At 34.0% G+C, this 21,421-nt stretch overlaps 1 protein-coding gene across 1 annotated transcript in view; it reads right to left on the minus strand.

Annotated features, from left to right (window-relative positions):
• LOC132733615 (glycerophosphocholine phosphodiesterase GPCPD1-like) overlaps positions 1-21,421 on the minus strand; it is a gene marked incomplete at both ends in the record, with an annotated part of 110,611 nt that overhangs the window by 33,602 nt on the left and 55,588 nt on the right. Inside the window, 3 exon segments of the mRNA XM_060720281.1 lie at positions 6,382-6,509; positions 15,542-15,578; positions 18,092-18,166. Of these exon segments, the coding sequence (XP_060576264.1) occupies positions 6,382-6,509; positions 15,542-15,578; positions 18,092-18,166 (240 nt within the window).

Below are 21,421 nucleotides of genomic sequence, written 5' to 3' on the forward strand. Positions count from 1 at the left end.
TTAAGTTTGAAACACACGTGATTTCCTCTTTCATTTTAATTTTGGTTGATTTTTTTTTTACTAAACATCATCTAGATGTCATAACTGTTCTCTAGTTTTTGACATCGCATATATTAATAATTTTGAGAAAGTTATAAGAATTTTAATAACAGCAATTAAAAAGTTTGATAAAGTTATATAAAATAAACATAAAATGTAAGACAGGCAGATAAAATCTATGAAATAAATGTTTTCATTTGAATCCAATTATATTATATACATGTAAATGCTATTTAGTTTGAGTGAAATTATTTTCATAAATTTTTCAAAGTTTTTGTACTTAGAAAATTTTCACTATCTTTTCTTTCCCTGCTTTCACAGAAAGCAAGCTTGCAATAAAAATGATTCTTCTAAGCTTGCATAGTAACTGCAAGCTTTCAGATTTCTGTATGAAACTACTTGCAAGCTTGCAGCAAGCTTACAGAAAGCATCTATAGTCAATATGTAAGCTTTTAAAATTCAACAATTCAAAATGCAGTGGTAGACTTAGTGGCTTAACTTATTATATTGGTATTTCTTCCTATGAACATATATTTTTTTGTAATGTGTAATACGACAGGTACAGCCACTTTACATCAGCCCTTCAACCCATATCAGTCTTTCAATTAGAGAGAGACTGGCCATTGTCCAGAAACCATTTTTCTATTTTTAGTAACAGTGACCTTGACTCCAGGGGTCTAAATGCAATAGCAACAGGGGTCTTCTAATAAGCTTGCTATACACCAAGTTCGATTACAATATCTCATTCTTAACTCAAGTTAGTGTCCAGAAACCATTTTTCTATTTTAAGTAACGGTTACCTTAAACATGATACCAGGGGTTCAAAATGCAATACCTGCCTGGGTCTTCATATAAGCTTGCTTTACACCAAGTTTGATTACAATATCTCATTCCTAACTCTAGTTATTGTCCGGAAACCATTTTTCTATTATAAGTAACAGTGACCTTGACCCGAGGGGGTCCAAATGCAATACCAGCTGGGGTTTTTATATAAGCTTGCCATTCACCAAGTTTGATTACAATACACGTGTATCTCATTCCTAACTCTAGTTATTGTCCAGAAACCATTTTCCTATTTTTAGTAATGATGACCCCCAAGGGGTCAAATTGCAATACCAACTTGGGTCTCAAACATAAGGTTGCTATATTTTTATACTAAGTTTGATTCCAAACTCTAGTTATCGTCCGGGAACCATTATGTGGACTGACCGACAAGCTGACTCCTATATCCCCCCCCCCCCCCAAAAAAAAACTTCATTTGTGAGGGTATAATTACTCTCCAAATAATGAACAAGAAAAGCATTGATGCAAAGCATCACAGGGCGTCAAAGCAAGAAAGGCAGCAAGTGAAGATGAACTAGTACACATATGATGACAAGATATTCTTATAAACTACCAGAAATGTATATCACTTATGAATGAGCGGACGAAAGACATTGTTCATTATGAACTTTGATTGGCATGCTAGAGATTAGAATATTACATGTTATTTCTTTATGATCGTGGTTATTAATAGCAACGGATATACATGTATGCAATCATTTATAATCCATATGTGTAACGCATTGTCCCTTATTATGTTATCGCTATTAGCGAAGACCCCCTCTTAAGGTATCTGTTCACACTTTAGGTTAGTAAAAATATGACACTGGTTATATTACCATGTTGATCATGTTGAGCATAATTGTTTATTATACAATAATTGTAATATCTATTAATTTTAATAAAAAAAAATACAAAATTTTATGAATATTGTTTTCCTTTTCTTTTTTGTGTTTTATGTGCTATTTTAATACTGAGTTTCTACTACTCTTTTTTTATTAAAATTGTAAAATAAATTTTAAGAATTCAATTGTCATATTGACCGACGATTATAAGTCAAAGCTTAACTGGAAAAAGTCAGTAAATTATGGTTTATCTTTTAATATAGTTTATTTTTAAACCATGTACATGTACATTTGTATTTTTCTTTATCATTTTTTAAATTATCAATCAATTGAATAATTCATAAAATCTAATTTGTAACTTTGAATAATTCCTCGGCATCTTTACTAAACACGGATAACAAATTAAACAAGAGCTGTCTGTAGGACAGCACGCTCGACTATTCTAAGTGCATGATAGTAAAAGAGCCTTGATATTGTTTAATTTTTTAAGTTCACAAAAGGGCTAATTTTTTTTTATAAATTCATGTTATAGGCCTAAGAGAGAGTCTAATTATACAGTATTGGCTTGACTATTCGGAAGGTAATGTCACAAGGGTGTTTTATTGAGTATAATAATACTAATTACCTATGAATAAATAAATTTGACAGAAAAGGTACAAAGGCTTGTTATTAAGATGTTTTATCAAGTAAATCACTGCTTTATTATTATGAATGCATAAAATTGTCCCGAAAAAGGCACAAACCCTTCAGTAGTTATTGAGATAACAACTTACAAGAAAAACTTAACCATGAATTTCTAAGTTGAAAAAGGGGAGAAAAATCAGCCTAAATGCAAGATAGAATTATGGATCTTTGTCAGTGACCTACAATTATGACCCTAAATGCATATGTGAAGTTTTTAATAAATATCTTTAATAGTTATTGAGATATGTAAAACTTGCATGTAAACATTAACCAAGAGACTAAGTAGAAAAGGGGATATGAATCAGCCTTAATGCAAGATAGAGTTATGGAACTTGGTCAGTGACATACAATTATGACCCTCCAATTATGACCCTAAGTGCATGTGTAAAGTTTCAAGTAAATATCTTTGAAGACCTTTAATCTTTAACCAAAATTTCTAAGTTTCAAAGGGGCGAATAATTCTGCAAATATTGCAGGCAGAGTTATGCAATTTTGCAAACTGATGTACATTGTTACTATAAAACAATATTTTAAATTTCAATTGAATATCTCAAGCAATAATTGAGATATTTGACTTTACAAAAAAACTTTAACCAAAATTTCTAAGTTCCAAAGGGGCATAATTCTGTTAATATTGTAGGCAGAGTTATCCAACTTGTCAATCTGATGCACCTTGTTACTATAAATAAGTATTGTAAGTTTCAATTGAATATCTCAAGCATTGATTGAGATATTTGACTTTACAAAAAACTTTAACCAAAATTTCTAAGTTAAAAAGGGGCATAATTCTGTCAATATTGTAGGCAGAGTTATCCAACTTGTCAATCTGATGTGCCTTGTTACTATAAATAAGTATTGTAAGTTTCAATTGAATATCTCAAATAATAATTGAGATATTTGACTTTACAAAAAACTTTAACCAAAATTTCTAAGTTAAAAAGGGGCATAATTCTGTCAATATTGTAGGCAGAGTTATCCAACTTGTCAATCTGATGAGCCTTGTTACTATAAATAAGTATTGTAAGTTTCAATTGAATATCTCAAGTAATAATTGAGATATTTGACTTCACAAAAAACTTTAACCAACGCAGACGCGGACGCGGACGCTGACGCCGACGCCGACGCCGGGGCGACTACAATAGCTCTCATATTCTTCGAATAGTCGAGCTAATAAAATGTTTCAAAGTTGATAATGTCATTTTAATACCATAAAAATGTACCTTTTTCTCAATTATTGTACATATCACGGATTTATATTACATATAAATCCGTGTACATATTTATTGTTTTTATCTCATATAGATAAAATGAAACATGCTGTTGTTGTTGTTTTTTTTCTAATTGTAACAATATCAAACATCTACTCCAAAACCGGAGAGAGACCGGACAATAAACGTGTGGTACTATTCGCCGGTCACTAGTAAATCCCGGTCAAAATAGACCGAGAGAGACCGGTAATTACCGATAGGAGTGATAAATAGATATATCTATAAATAGATTTTTGGAATATTTAGGTCATCAACTGATCTTTCTAGGATACATGTACAACAATAACATACCATGACAACCCACTGTGTACTACAAAATGATAAATAAAAAACCCTGAAGAGCGCGATTTATTGACGGAAAAGGTTATTTCATTTGAAAATGTTTGCATTGCGAAATTCTCCAGTTAGCTATTCATTGTAACATATCGCGACATTTCATTCTTAATTAATAACCAAGCACCCTCATACCGATCAGAATGATCGGCTTTTATTATGACCGACTAAAAGGCTCGAGAAGTTGCTGTTGCCCTTTCACAAAATCTGATTTCATTCCATAAGGGCGCCGCGCTTCGGCGCGGACGCCAATAAATCCACAATAAAACCACCAAGATGCACAACTTCACATGCTGACAAACATTCCTGACTATAGGTTAAATATTTTTTGAGCTACACACGACACAAATTGAAAATTGATAATTTTTACTTTGTCAAGGACAATAACTCTGACAAAATAGAATCAATCCACAAGCAAAACCCCAGGTGCAAAACTTTCATGCTGATCAACATTTCTGTAAAGTATCATGGCTCTATGTTAAATATTTTTTGATCTACATGCAACACAACATGAGAACAAAAGGTAGGACGAACAGACATGGGTAAATCTAAATCCCCCCCCCCCCCTCCCATAGTGGGGGCACAAATTTTTTCACAAAAATTTAAAGTTCAAGGGGTGAGTTAATCTAATAATTTTGGTGCCAGAGTTGCGAACCTTCGTGTGCTTAATCTCCAAACTATCATCTATCCATATTCAAAGTATTGTAAAAATATTTTCAGCACTTTGTCAGTTATCACAAGTATTGTTATACTTGTTAATTTTAAGTCTATTTGTTGTCAAAGCAACCAGATTTTTCAACATAAGAAAAAAAAGAAGATGTGCATAATCTCCAGAATGCCATCTTCCAATATTTCAAGTTTCAAAAAAATATTTTCAGTACCTTTTGTAATATCACGGGATCAAAGGTACAATGGTTTAGGTGATGTTGTTTGAAACAAAAGTTGATAACCAATGATGCATGATTGACACAATAGCTCACAATAGGCACTTCACTAGGTTATGATATAGGTCACTTGATATCATATAAAGTAAGACATCACTAATTCATCTCAAAGTACATTACAACAGCAGATTATAATTTAGACTAAACTAATGAAAGCAAAGTAGTTAATTTTTTATAATCTTTTCCCCATTTTTCAAGCACATTTGTTGCACATATACCGACACAATCTTCACCCTATGATGGATAGTTTGTTCACCATTTTTTGTTGAATACACATTTTCTGACATTATAGAAGAACAACAAAGGGTGCATCAAGTACTAGTTCAAAACAACTGCAATTTGTCCACTTACTGTTACCTTGATTAAACAATTCATTGATTTTGATACTAAATTGTATCTTTTTTTTTATTTTGTTAACCGTTGATTTTTATCAAAACTATGTCATTCTGTGATTCAAACATTTTCAAGCACATTTTTAGCAAATTTAAGCACTTTTCAAAAGAGTAATCAAATTCAAGGACTTTTAAGCACTTTTTTTACATTTTTAAGCACTTTTTAAGAAAGAGACTCAAATTTTAGCATTTTTTAAGACTGTACGAACCCTGTACATGGGTCCATTTAACTTTTTTTTTTAGGTAAACATTTAAGTTTGAAGAAAGTCCTTCAAAAGGTACAGAACTTATACTGCAACACAAAACTGTCTAACCTTGACATTGAGCCAGCACCGCTGAGCACCATGAGTAAAATACATAACATTGTTGAGGTGAACATTTAAGTTAGGTTTAAAGAAAATCTTTAAAGGGGTATAGCATTTATAAAGAGGACATGTTATTTATTGTTTGACATTTGACATTTAAGTGTTCTCTTCATCTTCAGGCAGGAAATTGTGGCACTGTTGCTGCATCTTGTTGAGCCAAAAAAGGTAAAAACATGAAGAAAAATGGGACTGACATTTATCCTTTGAATGTGGCCTTGATCTTTAGCTGGTATAAGGGTGACTAAATTCTGCACTTGGCCTTATTAATAATGGCATTTGAGCTAAGTTTGAAGTGAATCTTTCAAAGGTTACAGAATTTTTACAGTAGACAATGTGAAATTGGCTGATACCTACCCTGAAGTGACACCTTGAGCCAGCATATGGGTGACATTGGTTCTGCATTTCACCATGTGGAGCTGGACATTTGAGCCACGCTAGAAGAAAATCCTTCAAGGACTTTATAATTTTTGTGATGAAAACAGACTTTTACACACAGATCAACTTGACAGTGATTCAAGTATAATTCCCACTACCTCCAAAGTGATTATCTTTGTCAAAGACAGCCTGCATTCCACAGTCTGACCAGGCTGAATAATTTTCAATTTTCATCTTGATATCCTATAAATTAATGGATAGCTTTAGAATGGAATAAGGACAATTCAATTTAAGAAACTCAGCAAGTTACTTACCGCTTTTAACAATGGGTATTTAACTTCAACATTGAAGCCTGTATGTTTGTCAACAGTATCAAATAAACGTTCTAAGGTAGGGAATGGCTGGAGATCTTCTGGATCCATGTCATCTTCTTGTATACCCTCTATCAAAACAAATAACACAATACTTGTTGTATTAAAGCAACATTAAACTTATTATTACAAATGAACACATTTTCATTATGACAATGATTTGACAAAAAAGTTTTACATGTATACACTTTTTAAGTTTTATCTTCCATTTTGTTTTAAACCAAAGATTCAATTGTTTCTTGGTTTAGGCTTTCATATTTTATCAAGGTTTCCATTTTTTTTTTCTAGCTATGAATATATTGTTAGTCTTAAAGACACAGGAAATATTTTTATATCTGCGATTTGAATTGTTCATCCAATATTCTATAAATATCATCAAATTGAATACACTAAGCAGTCTAGAGACCAAAACTTTTCTCCATATAAAGAAAAGAAGTTGGTTTCCTAACCTGACACACATGGGTCAGGTTAGAACGTTCAGATTTTAAGATAGTTACCACAGTGAACTAAAGAAACGTAAAAGATCCTGTCAAATGAGCGACTTACACTTGTTTCAATCTTACTATATCCACAATGTTTGTTTTTAATCATCCAAGGTTTGTTATTGTCAAATGACTTGCTTTAAAACCATTTGTTGATTCTGTCTTCTTTTCGTTCAACACATGTAGATTTATTAACGTTTCAAACTCACATTAAATAGTATTTATAGAGAAAAAAAATGTGCTGGGACTTTTAAAAACTTCATTTTAGTGTGATTTTAGTAAATATGATAAATTTGTTATTTTGTTATATATTTGCCTGAGAATCCCTTTTAACATTTATCTTTCTCATTTAGAATAAGTCAGATTTTCATACTTCTATATTTTCTTCTTAAACTAAACTTCCTTTTTTCATTTGCCTAAAGTTTCAAATTTTCCATATTGTTTGGTCTCCATTTTCACTTTCATATGGTCTTGGCTATTTCCTTCTAAGTTCAGTCAGCTAAATGCTCAGTATATAATTAATATACATGAGTGTACTACTTTAAGCATCAGTTTTTGGAAAATTCAACACATAGTTTACATGTTTTAAAAAAATAAACTAGAAATGTGTCCATAGGACACGGATGCCCCCACACACCACTGTTCTGTCAATCTTATGACTCTAGGTCAAATATTTTTTGGACTACATGTGCCACAAGTTGAAAACTAAAAATCAACAAAGGGCCATAATTCTGTTAAACTTGGTCGCAGCAAAAATTCCTACCTTTACTACCATCTACACATTAAGGTTGTTAATCCCTGGAAGTTTAAGCAAAATCTGCCATCCGGTTTAAGAGGAGTTGCAATCACAAAATTTCTACATAGTATATAATGAAAAAAACAACAAAGGGCCATAATTCTGTTAAATTTGGTTGCAGCGAAAATTCCTTCCTTTACTGCCATCTACACATTAAGGTTGTTCATCCTTGGAAGTTTAAGCAAAATCTGCCATCCGGTTTAAGAGGAGTTGCATTCACAAAATTTCTATATAGTATATAGTGAAAAAATCAACAAAGGGCCATAATTCTGTAAAGTTTGGTCGCAGCAAAAATTCCTTCCTTTACTACCATCTTCACCTTAAGGTTGTTCATCCCTGTAAGTTTAAGCAAAATCTGCCATGCGGTTTAAGAGGAGTTGCATTCACAAAATTTCTACATAGTATATAGTGAAAAAATCAACAAAGGGCCATAATTCTGTTAAATTTGGTCGCAGCAAAAATTCCTTCCTTTACTACCATCTACACATTAAGGTTGTTCATCCCTGTAAGTTTGAGCAAAAAATCTGCCATGCGGTTTAAGAGGAGTTGCGTTCACAAAATTTCTTCATAGTATCTAGTGAAAAAATCAACAAAGGGCCATAATTCTGTTAAATTTGGTCGCAGCGAAAATTCCTTCCTTTACTACCATCTACACATTAAGGTTGTTCATCCCTGTAAGTTTAAGCAAAATCTGCCATGCGGTTTAAGAGGAGTTGCGTTCACAAGATTTCGGGACGTACGGACGGACTGACGGACGGACTGACACTCGGACGGACAAGTGCAACGCTATATGCTCCCACTCTGTGGGGGCATAAAAACTATTTAAATGAAAATTGTTACATTACATAAAGTGTCAAAGATAACATGATTTGTTTTTCTATCTTTCTAAACTCGTTACTTTTGTAAAAATTCATAGAAAGTTTGTGTTCTTATGGCAAATTGGCTATGCCAAGAATGTAAGTTATTTTGCAATGGCAAACTTTCTTTTAATAGAAAAAACTTATTGAATCTTACTGTTAATTATACTTTATGAGCCAATTATGTCTAATTATTATGATGTGGTAGTTTGAAGTAAATCCTGTAAAAAATAAAGAATAATTTCTAGAAAAAAATCTAAGTTAAATAGAGGGACATAATTCATGAAATGGTCAAGTGACCATAAGACACGGCTGCCCACACATTCCACTGTTTTGTCAGTCTACTGATGATGTACAGCAGGACAGTATAACAGAGGGATAGGCAAAGAAAAATTCTACATGACTCCCCCTGCCCCTATGTGGTTTGGGCATATAAAAAAGGCATCTAATTTTTCAAATGATGAAATATTGATTTTCCAAAAATTGAAAATTTCAAAATTCAATTTTATATCTTTAAGTATGTTTTAAAGAAAATAAAAACAATCAATACCCCAGATGTACAACTACACGTGCTGGCACATTCCTGTACAGTATCATGACTCTAGGTAAAAAAAAATTTGACTTACCCAAATTGGAAATATTTTACTAAGTCAAGGGCAATAACTCTACAAACACTGAATAAATCCACAAGCAAATCCCTAATGAATAAGAAATGTGGAACAACACATTTGGCCCCCTTTCTAGCCCTTGACTCACATTATTGGTAATTTTGTTAGAGAAACTTGCCATAAATGGGTACATTGAAGTATTCAATTATGGAAAAAAGAAAAGTAATGAAGACTTTACGATAAATAGTTTTCAAGATAATGAGACATTTAAGGCCCCTGTGACCTTGACCTTTGACCTAGTGACCACAAAATCAATAGGGGTCACTTACTAGTTATGACCAATCAATATTAAAAATATGAAGACTTTGTGATGAATAGTTTTCAAGATAATAAGTGTAAACTATTCTGACATTTAAGGCCCCTGTGATCTAGTGACCCCAAAAGCAATACGGATCATCTGTTGGTTATGACCAATCACTATGTGAAATATGAATACTTTGAGATAATTATCTTTCAAGATAATGAGCTGAAATCCTCTACCATTCAAAGACCCTGTGACCTTGACCTTTTACCTGGTGACCTCAAAATAAATGGGGGTTATCTACTAGTTAATACCAATCAATATGTGAAATATGAATACTTTGTGATAAATAGTAACCAAGATAATAAGCGGAAATCATATTAACATTCAAGGCCTCTGTGACTTTTACCTTTGACCTAGTGACCTTAAAATCAATAAGGGTCATCAGTTAGTAATGACCAATCAATATGTGAAATATGAAAACTTTGTGATGAATTGTAACCATGATAATGAGCGGAAACCATTCTGACATTTAATGCCCCTTGACCTTGACCTTTGACCTAGTGACCCAAAATCGATAGGGACCATCTACTAGTTATGACCAATCACTATGTGAAATATGTATCCTTTGTGATGAATACTTTTCATTAAAAATCAGCGGAAACCATTCAGACATTTTAGGCCCCTGTGACCTTGACCTTTGACCTAGTGACCCTTAAATCAATAGGGGTCATCTACTAGTTATGACCAATCAATATGTGAAATATGAAGACTTTGTGATAAATAGTAACCATGATAATAAGCGGAAATCTTATGATCATGCAAGACCACTGTGACCTTTACCTTTGACCCCAAAATCTATAGGGGTCATCTACTAGTTATGACCAATCAATATGTGAAATATGAAGACTTTGTGATTAATAGTAACCAAGATAATAAGCGGAAATCATATTAACATTCAAGGCCCTTGTGACCTTGACCTTTGACCTTGTGACCCCAAAATCAATAGGGTCATCTACTACTTATGACCAATCAATATGTGAAATATGAAGATTTTGGGATTAATTGTAACCAAGATAATGAGAAGAAACCATTCTGACATTTTAGGCCCATGTGATCTTGACCTTTGACCTTATGACCCAAAATCAATTGGGGTCATCTACTAGTTATGACTAATCTATATGTGAAATAGCACGACTTTGTGAACAATACTTTTCAAGATAATCAGCAGAAACCATTCTAACATTTAAGGCCCCATTGACCTTGACCTTTGACATAGCGGCCCCAAAATCAATAGGGGCATTTTACTAGTGATGACCAATCAATATGTGACATATGAAGACTTTGTGATGAACACTTTTCAAGATAATCAGTGGAAACCATTCTGACATTTAAGGTCCCTGTGACCTTGACCTTTGACCTCAAAATCAATAAGGGTCATCTACTATTTATGAACAATCACTATGTGAAATATGACGACTATGTGATGAATACTTTTCAAGATAATCAGCGGAAACCATTTTGACATTTAAGGCCCCTGTGACCTTGACCTTTGACCCCAAAATTCATATGGGTCATCTACTAGTTATGACTATGTGAAGTATGACAATTTTGTGATGGATTCTTTTCAAGATAATGAGCGGAAACCATTTTGAACTTTAAGGCCCCTGTGACCTTGACCTTTGACCTAGTGACCTAGCAATTAAAGACAGGTGTAGTTCTGGTATGTTGCATTTCCTTTCAATGAGGTTGATCATTGGAATTACTCTGTAACAAGAAGCGCAGCAATGCGACGAAAACCAGGTTTTCAACGATGACAGCAATCAATAGGTCAAAGTGCACTGAAGTTATTGAGTAGAAAGTGAAAATTCTATTGTAAGCAAATGACCTTGACCTTGCTCCCAGATATCTAAGTGGCAATCCAAAGCTGCCACCCAGCAAGTTTGGTGTCAAAAGGTCAAAGTTATAACATGAATTCTAATACATTAACCTTGATCACAGACACCTGGGTAGCAATCCAAAGCTGCCTCTTGATATAAGCTACCCATTCCTCCCAAGTATGGTGTCAATAGGCCGAAGCAAACTCAAGTTATTGAGCTGAAACTGAATTTTTCTTTTAGTAACAGTGACCTTGACCTTGATGACAGACGCCTAGGCAGCAATCCCATGCTGCCTCTTGATATAAGCTATCCATACACCAAGTTTTGTGTCAATAGGTCAAAGCAATTAAATTGAGCTTAAACTGAATTTCTATTTTTAGTAACAGTTACCTTGACCACAGACACCTGGGTAGCAATACAAAGCTGCCTCTTGATATAAGCTATACATACACCAAGTTTTTTGTCAATAGGCCAAAGCAAACTCAAGTTAGTGAGCGGAAACTCAATTTCTATTTTTAGTAACAGTGATCTTGACCTTGATCACAGACACCTGGGTAGCTATCCCAAGCTGCCTCTTGATATAAGCTATCCATACACCAAGTTTGGTGTCAATAGGCCAAAGCAAACTCAAGTTATTGAGCGTAAACTGGATTTCTATTTTTAGTAACAGTGACCTTGACATTGATCACAGACACCTGGGAAGCAATCCCAAGCTGCCTCTTAATAAAAGCTATCCATACATCAAGTATGGTGTCAATAGGCCAAAGCAAACCCAAGTTATTGAGCGGAAACTGAATTTCTATTTTTAGTAACAGTGACCTTGACCTTGATCATAGACACCTGAGTAGCAATCACAAGCTGCCTCTTGATATAAGCTACCTACAAACCAAGTTTGGTGTCAATAGGCCAATGCAAACTAAAGTTATTGAGCGGAAACCAAAAGTTGACGCCTGCCCGCCCGCCGACTTCGGCATTACAATAACCCGGTTTTCGTTGAAAACCTGGTTAATAAGTCCAAAAAGAGTTATGCTTCTTGAGCACTGCATTTCCTCTCATTGCACTTCACTATTGAATGAAGTTTCATTGAATTCTAAACAATAGATTTTAAGTTATGCACCTGACAAGGAAAAAGAACAAAGGGCAATAACTCTACAAATACTGAAGATGGAGTTATGTTTCTTGTGCACTGCACTTCATCTCACTGCCCTTGACCATTGTATAAAGTTTCTTTGAATTCCAACCTTAAATTTTCAAGTTATACACTGGTCAATAAAAAGTAACAAAGGGCAAAAACAACCATAAATTTTCAAGTTATACATTGGTCAATAAAAAGTAACAAAGGGCAAAAACTCTTTAATGAATCAAGAAAGAGTTATGGTTTCTGTGCACTGCACTTTCTCTCAATATACTTGACCATTGTATGAAATTGTATTGAATTCCAACCAGTAGTTTTCAAGTTATACTCTGGACAAGAAAGATTTGTTTGTTTGTTTGTTTGTTTCATTTTACGCCTTTTCCCAACAGTATTTCAGTCATATAGGTGGGTAGTTTCCTAACCATCGTTCCTGGAGAGTTACACCAGTACTAGACTACCTTTCTCCGTGCTAAACTACCAAAGCATCTCCCGGGGATCAAACCCACACCAGAGAGGTAACTGGATTAGAAGTCATCGACTCTAATCCCTCAACCACCGAGGCACAATAAAAAAGTAACAAAGGGCAATAACTCTATAATTACTCTGGACAGAGTTATGGTTCTTGTGCACTGCATTTCCTCTTATTGTGCTTGACCATTGTATGAAGTTGTTTTGAATTCCAACCAGTACTTTACAAGTTATGCTCCTGACACGGAGAAGTATCAAAGGACAATAACTCTGTAATTTGTCAAAATGGTGTTATTCTTCTTGTGCACTGCACTTCCCCTTAATGTGCTTGACGATTGTATAAAGTTGTATTGAATTTAAACTAGTAGTTTTCAAGTTATGCTCTGGACAAGGAAAAGTAACAAAGGACAATAACTCTGTAATTAGTCAAGATGGAGTTATGGTTCTTGTGCACTGCACTTCCTCTCAATGTTTTTGATCATTGTATGAAGTTGTATTGAATTCCAACCATTAGTCTTCAAGTTATGCTCCGGACAAAAAAAAGCAATGGAAAAGTAACAAAGGGCAATAACTCTGTAATTACTTAAGAAAGTGTTATGGTTTTTGTGCACTGCACTTCTTCTTATTGTGCTTGACCATTGTATGAAGTTGCTTTGAATTCCAACTAGTAGTTTTCAAATAATGCTCCGGACAAGGAAAAGTTACAAAGGGCAATAACTCTGTAACTAGTTAAGATGGAGTTATGGTTCTTATGCACTGCACTTCCTCTCGATGTGCTTGACCATTGTATGAAGTTATATTGAATTCCAACCAATACTCTTCAAGTTATGGTCCGGACAAAAGAAAGCAACGGAAAAGTAACAAAGGGCAATAACTCTGTAACTTTAGATAGAGTTATGGTTCTTGTGCCCTGCACTTCCCCTTATTGTGCTTGACCATTATATGAAGTTGTTTTGAATTCCAACCAGTAGTTTTCAAGTTATGCTCCAGACAAGGAAAAGTAACAAAGGGCAATAACTCTGTAATTAGTGAAGATGGAGTTATGGTTCTTGTGCACTGCACTTCCTCTCAATGTGCTTGACCATTGTATGAAGTTGTATTGAATTCCAACAATTAGTCTTCTTCAAGTTATGCTCTAGACAAGGAAAATGCAACGGACGGCAGGACCGACTGACCCACCGACCAACCACCGAGTGACTCCTATATACCCCCCCAAACTTCGTTTCGAGGGTATAATAATCCAAAAACCAAACCCCAAATTGACAACTTCACATGCAGACAAACATTTCTGTAAAGTTTCATGACACTAGGTAAAATACTTTTTTGGGCTATGTCTGACACAAGTTAAACTTTGAAATATTTACTGAGTCAAGGACAATAACTCTACAAATAATTAATCCACAAGCAAACCACTACGTGCACATAACACATGCAAACCAACATTTTTGTCAAGTTTCATTTTAACATAGTCAAGGGCAATAACTATGACAAAACTGAAGTAATCCACATTTAAAATCCCAGGACAACAACTTCACATGCTGATCAACATTTCTGTAAAGTTTGTTGACCCTAGCTCAAGCACTTTTAGAGCTACATGTGACACAACATGAGAGCGCAAGCACGAATGCACGCATGGATGACGAACAAGGGCAAATCTAAATGCCCTCCCTAATGGTGGTATAAAAAAACATTATTTCATTAAAATTCAAAGTAAAAGGGGGTTACTCTGGTTATTTTGGTGCAACAGTTGTGAACCTTGTTACATATAATGTGGTTGATGATCAGAAACATATATTTAATGTAGATACCTTCAGAAATTTAAGATAACTGGACGCGGTCACCAAAGCTGGGTGAGTAGGAGAGCTCTAGATATACTCTGTATTGTCTAGCTTAAAATGATGTAAAACAATCTCCATGCTGCCATCTTTCCATTTTTCAAGTTTCATATTTTCCATATTTTTAGTCCATCTGTTGCCATAGCAACCAAATTTTTCAATATAGGAAGAAGGGAAAAGACGTGCATAATGTCCAGACTGTTATCTACCCATATTAAAGTTTCATAACAATATTTTCAGTAATTTTTGTGTCATCAGGGGATCTAGTTTTTCTGGTTTAAAGCAGCACGCCTCCAGATTCATGTTAATTTTCATGAAAAATTGAAAATGTATTTAAATGAATAATATTGTAAATTTACCAAAAGAATGCAATTTACACATTATAAATGGCATTACAACCCATGTATGTTACCAAAATGAGGTCAAAATATACAAAAATAGCCCTTACTGCGTTAGTTACACAGTAGAAAAATAGTTATAAATGCTGAAATAGATGTCGTTAATCGCATATAACATGCAAACTATTTCTAGAATTTTGAATCTTTGTACTTTTCCTAAAATCTTAATACATTTTTCTCAGGTTTGATTTTATTGAAATTTTTTTGCTCATCTGGAGACGTGCAGCTTTAATGGACTGAAGGACAAATGGAGGGAAAATCATCGTACAACAATATAACATAACATGTCTCAAAGGTCTTCAAACATATGAACAATTTTCCTAGTGCACATAATGAGACTCACCATATTTATGTTCCCTCTGGTAAGCAGGATGAGATAGCTACAAAGATATAATTTGTCATCTTATTAAACTGCATCTGACTATACTGTACTACAGGATATTTTGGTGTAGGCATATTTTCGCAATTTTAGCCCAAAATTTGTGGTTTTAAATTGGTGTATATTTTGCCATTTTGGAGAAGAAGCGAAAAATATATCTTAAAATTTCATCGAACAAAATATGTTACTTGGTATACTGTCATGATTTTTTTAACAATAAACAAGAGGACCAAAAAGGTCCTTTATTGCTCACCTTAGAAACACTGGCTGAACTAGACCTATAATGCTCAGATAAGCTAAAATGTATGTAACTTGATAAACAAGCAATTATCATAGTATTGCAAGCAATCCATAAGTCCCATACCGGTTAGAACCCCAGCAACATTCTGATTTCAATTTTACCAGTGAATGAATGACATGAATGAACTTAAATCTTTTGAGTTCTATGACATGAATGAACTTAAATCTTTTGAGTTCTATGACATGAATGAACTTAAATCTTTTGAGTTCTAAGTTTGTCTATTTCACAGTAATGTGTTAAGTTTCCCTGCCTAGTAAGGCAATTATGTTTATACAACCTTGTCATAGTTTAGCGCGGAGGAAGGTAGTCTAGTACTGGTGTAACTCTCCAGGAACGATGGATAGGAAACTACCCGCCTATATGACTGAAATACTGTTGGAAAAAGGCGTAAAATGAAACAAACAAACAAACAAACAATCATATTATTACGATGTGGGATTTTAAAGTAAATCCTATAAGGAATGAAGAAGTTGGAGTAAAAAATACCAATTTCTCGAAAAAAATCTAAGTTCAAGGGGGACATAATTCTGGAAATAGTCTTGCTAGAGTATTTAACCTTCTCAAAAATGTTGAGTGATAATAAGAAACATATATATGAAGTTTGAAGTAGATACATTAGGAAATAAAGAAGTTATTTAAAAAAGACAACTTTTTTTCCATAAAAATTCTAAGTTCAAGGGAGGTAATACTGATAATTTTTGTGCTAGAGTTGTAAACCTTGTTACATATGATGTGGTTGATGACCAGAAACTTATATTTAAAGTTTGAAGTAAACACCTTAAGAAATAAAGAACTTATAGTGAAAAAGCTGAAAAAATTAAATCAGAAATCTTGAAATCCAGGCTATTTGTTGCCATAGCAACCAGAATTTTCAACATAGGAAGAAAAGAAAAAGATGTGCATAATCTGCAGACTGCCATCTACCCATATTTTATGTTTCATAAAAATATTTTCAGTACTTTTTGAGTTATCACTGGATCCAGTTTATGTGTTAAATTTGCCATATTTTCAGACTATTTGTTGCCATATCAACAAGAATTTTCAACATAGGAAGAAAAGAAAAAGATGTGCATAATCCCCATACTGCCATCTATCCATATATCAAGTTTCATAAAATTATTTTCAGTACTTTTTGCGTTATCGCGGGATTCAGTTTCGTGGACGGCCGGACTGACTGACGGACTGACAGACAGACGGACATACAGACAGACGGACGGAGGGTAAACCTAAAGTCCCTCCGGTTAAACCGGTAGGGGACTAAAAAGTAGGTCAACTGGTATCAAAGTTCTAATCCTTATCTTAAACAGTGGGTATAGTCCAATTTTCATAGCTGTAGCTTTTAATACAAATATGTAGGACACTGGGTCAAAATCTAGGTAAACTGTAATCATAGTTCAAATCTGCATCAAAAACTGTGGTTGATTTTCAAATTTTCATGATGTAGCTCTCAATACAAACAAGAGCCACTGCTGGATCGGGACAATGCTTGTTTTTAAACACTTTCTACAAGCAAACAAATAAAAGGTTTAAACAAATCTTTCAAAAAAATGTGTTACTTTAATTATATTGAAACTAAAATATCTCTATAGAAGGATCTTCAGTGGCATACTTTTTGGAAGATTTTTCTTTATGGGTGGCTATTATGTGGCATATATTTGAATAAATTTGCAACACAGTATTGTGCATCTTTCTACCACGGAATATATGGTGTACCATAGTGGACATTTTGTTTAGTCAAACAAGCATGTTATTTTATTGGAAACCAACAAATAGGTCTTAGGACAACATTTTTGAGCAATTTCCAGGATATCTGGTCCAAGTGTAACAATATGTTTGGCACCTGTGACCTAGTTTTTCATCCGAAATGACACAAGGTAAAATACATCCGAGAAATTTGAAGTTTAGTGACAACTGAGGCAAAAATATATCCGCTAGTGTTAAAAATCTAAATGTAGACAGACGACAGAGGACAGACATTCAAAGATCCTAAAAGCTCATCTTCCAAGTTCTCGCCAATGACATGAATTTACATTCTAGACGAAAGTCTAATATGACTATGCATAATAATTTAGTATGTTCTGGATGAAATATGTCCATAAATTACATTTTTCATTTGATTTTCATGCAAACCTTCTTAAGTCTAAGCATTCTTACCCAATTCATAAATTTAGAGCATAAGAAATATCAGATCAAATTTCAAGTTTAAAGTCTACCTTCATCTGTTGAAGTTCAGATAAAGCAATATCCTTCACAGGCACCTCAAACAACTCCAGGTCATCTCGCTTTTTCTGAATAATAAATTTCATTGTTAATCAAACAGAACAATAGTTATCACTTAAGGTGATTAATACCCCCACCAGTGAGTTTTAGAAAAATAAGTAGTCTGAAGAAAAATGTGAACTCAACTTAAGTATCAACTTTGTATAAAGAATTATTTCAATTAATTGCAATCAGAACCGGGATCTTCATATAAGCTTGCTATACACCAAGTTGATGACAATATCTCATTCCTAACTCTAGTTATTTTCCAGAAACCATTTTTCTATTTTTAGTAACTAAGACCTTGACCCCAAGGGGTCCAAATGCAATGCCAACCTGGGTTTCCATATAAAGTTGCTATATAAGTTGGATTACAAAACCTATATACACCCCAAAACTTCGTTTGTAGGGGTATAATTATTCCTTTATAATTATGCTTCAAATAATAATATAACCTCTAGCCTTTCTAAAGAGGAAAAGAGTTTAAGTCTTTTTCTATATACATATAAGAAAAACCTATGACCCCCCTGGGACAGGGTCAATTTTGATCCAAGGGCTATAATTTAAACAAGAGGGCCAATCGAACTCATCTGAGCAATTACTTAGACAAGCATCCTGACCAAGTTTGACGAAAATTGAGTCAAAAATATGACCACTAGAGTGTTAACAAGGTTTTTTCCATATTTGGGCAGTGTGATCTAGTTTTTGACCGGAGGTGATCCATATTTGAACTTGACTTAGAAATCATCAAAAAAAACTTTCAGACCAATATCCAGGATATTTGGATCAAAACAGTAGCCACTTGAGTGTTAAGAAAAAATTTCTAATTTTAGCTCCTGTGACCTTGTTTTTCATCTGAGATGACCCATATTCAAACTCATATGAGCAATTAACTAGACAAGCATTCTGACCAAGTTTGATGACAATTGAGTAAACAAGGGGGCCATTGGCCCTAATGCTCTCACACAGTACTAAATGCAATTGATATACAAAAGTGAAGTTACAGGAGGTCTTAAAAATATACAAAACAGGGTTAATTTTTTGGTGTAGGTAATAAGTTGATGTTTTAAGACAATACACCAAGAACTTTAAAGTTATGATCAAGGTTAAAGTTTGTGGATGGGAACAGTTTTTACTATATACATATAAGGAAATCCTATGACCCCTGGTGCTGAGCCAATTTTGACACTAGGGCTATAATTTGAACAATCTTGGTAGAGTTCCACTACAAAATGCTTTATGCCAAATATCTAATCTCTAGCCTTTGTCAATTCAGAGGAGTAGGTTTTTTAAGTTTTTACTATTATACATACAATGTATAAGGAAAACCTATGACCCTGGGGCGGGGCCAATTTTGACCCCAGGGCTATAATTTGAACAACTTTGGTAGAGGACCTATAGATAATATTATATACCAAAAATCTAAGCTCTAAGCCTTGTACCTTCAAACAAGAAGATTTTTTAAAACTTTTTACTATAATATACATATAAGGAAAACCTATGACCCCCTGGAGCAGGGCTAATTTTGATCCCAGGGCTATAATTTGAACAACTTTGGTAGAGCACCTTTAGGTGATTATAACATACCAAATATCTAAGCCTTTGTCAATTCAGAGGAGAAGGTTTTTAAAGTTTTTACTTTTATACATATAAGGAAAACCTATCAACCAAGGGTTTCTATTGACGCACATTTCCTGCGTCCTTGACGCAAAAATATTAACCTAGGACCCTCACTTATCCTGTGCCTGCATCCATGGGGACGCAAATTCAATTTTTATCTTATATAACGTCAATAAAAATGATTATGTACGAGAACATACGCTGCAGCCCCCTTATAACACTCATTTTGGGGTCAAAGGGCTTAACAATGCGTAAAAATGAGGTTCTGATATATAAGGCTCATTGCAAAATTACCGCATTACCCCACCCACTGCCGCTAATTATTTTTACTTACTGTTCAATGAATACTGACATTATTTTTTTTTTAAACAATTTCATAATGTAAACATATATTATATTGTCAATTAATTACACTAATTATATTTAAATGAAACAGAAAACATCCAAAAGTAAAGTGAAATGTAAAGAGCCATTAAAGTTCCATAGTACATTTCCAGCTTTAGTTGTGCCCCTAGTTACTCAAACACCCTTTATATCCTTTCTAAAACTTTTTTGGCATTGGATAAAAAGTACAGGCTTTTTAAATTAATTTTGTGCATAATTATGTGGTTAACTAAATTTAGCAATTGATCTTTCCATGCCACAGTTACTGTATGAATAATTTGAGATTGATGCCTGACTGATCGACAGGTAAAACAACAAAAGAGCAGATTAATAATAACCTGTGCATGCTGCTCATGTAAAGTGTCTTTATTACGATTGTTTATTATACTTGACTGTTACATTGATCAAATTTTATAGGGGATACGGTGCATTATAAATCTATGTGAAAAAAATATAATTGGCAAAAAAAACAACTATTTTTTTGTTTTGCAAGGGGGGGGGGGGGGGGGGGGGAGCCAAGGTATATTCATGAGTGTTTTACTGAAGTAAGGGGGCAGGTTGCAATGGAGCAGCAATGTACAATTTATATAAATGTAAACATAGACAATATCTATAATTAATACCTTATTTTAGAGTAAGAAATAATTAGGACCCTCAAAAAATTTTCTGGGACCCCTATGTTTTAGGAGCATGAGTCCCTAGGGACTCTTAAATAAAATTCCTAGCAGAAACCCTGTGACCCAGGGGCTGGGCCAATTTTGACCCACGGGAATTTGAACAACTTCTTAGAGGACCTATTGATGATATTAAATACCAAATATCTTAGCTCTAAGCCTTGTACCTTCAAAATAGCAGATTTTTTAAGTTTTTACTATATACATATAAGGAAAACCTCCCTGGGGAGAGGCCAATTTTGATCAAAGGGCTATAATTTGAACAACTTTGGTAGAGGACCTATAGGTGATATCATATACCAAATATCAAAGCTCTAGGCTTTGTACTTTCAGGCAAGAAGATTTGTTTAGGTTTACATTTTTTAAACTCTTTTCTAGCCCAATGACCTACTTATGCAACAGACCGGAACCATTTAAACAACTTTGGCAGGGGACCACCCAAGGATCATTCCTGTAAAGTTTAGTTACTGTGCAGTCATTGGTTTTTGAGGAGAGGTTGTTTAAAGAAATTGTTGATGACGGACGATGGACCGTGGGGGATCACAATAGCTCACCATGAGCATATTGTGCTCAGGTGAGCTAAAAATGTGACCACAAGAGTTTTAA

The sequence above is a fragment of the Ruditapes philippinarum genome, unplaced genomic scaffold (genome assembly GCF_026571515.1).
Source record: "Ruditapes philippinarum isolate M1 unplaced genomic scaffold, ASM2657151v2 ctg1350_1_1_1_1, whole genome shotgun sequence".
In the NCBI taxonomy this organism is placed as follows: Eukaryota; Metazoa; Mollusca; class Bivalvia; order Venerida; family Veneridae; genus Ruditapes; species Ruditapes philippinarum.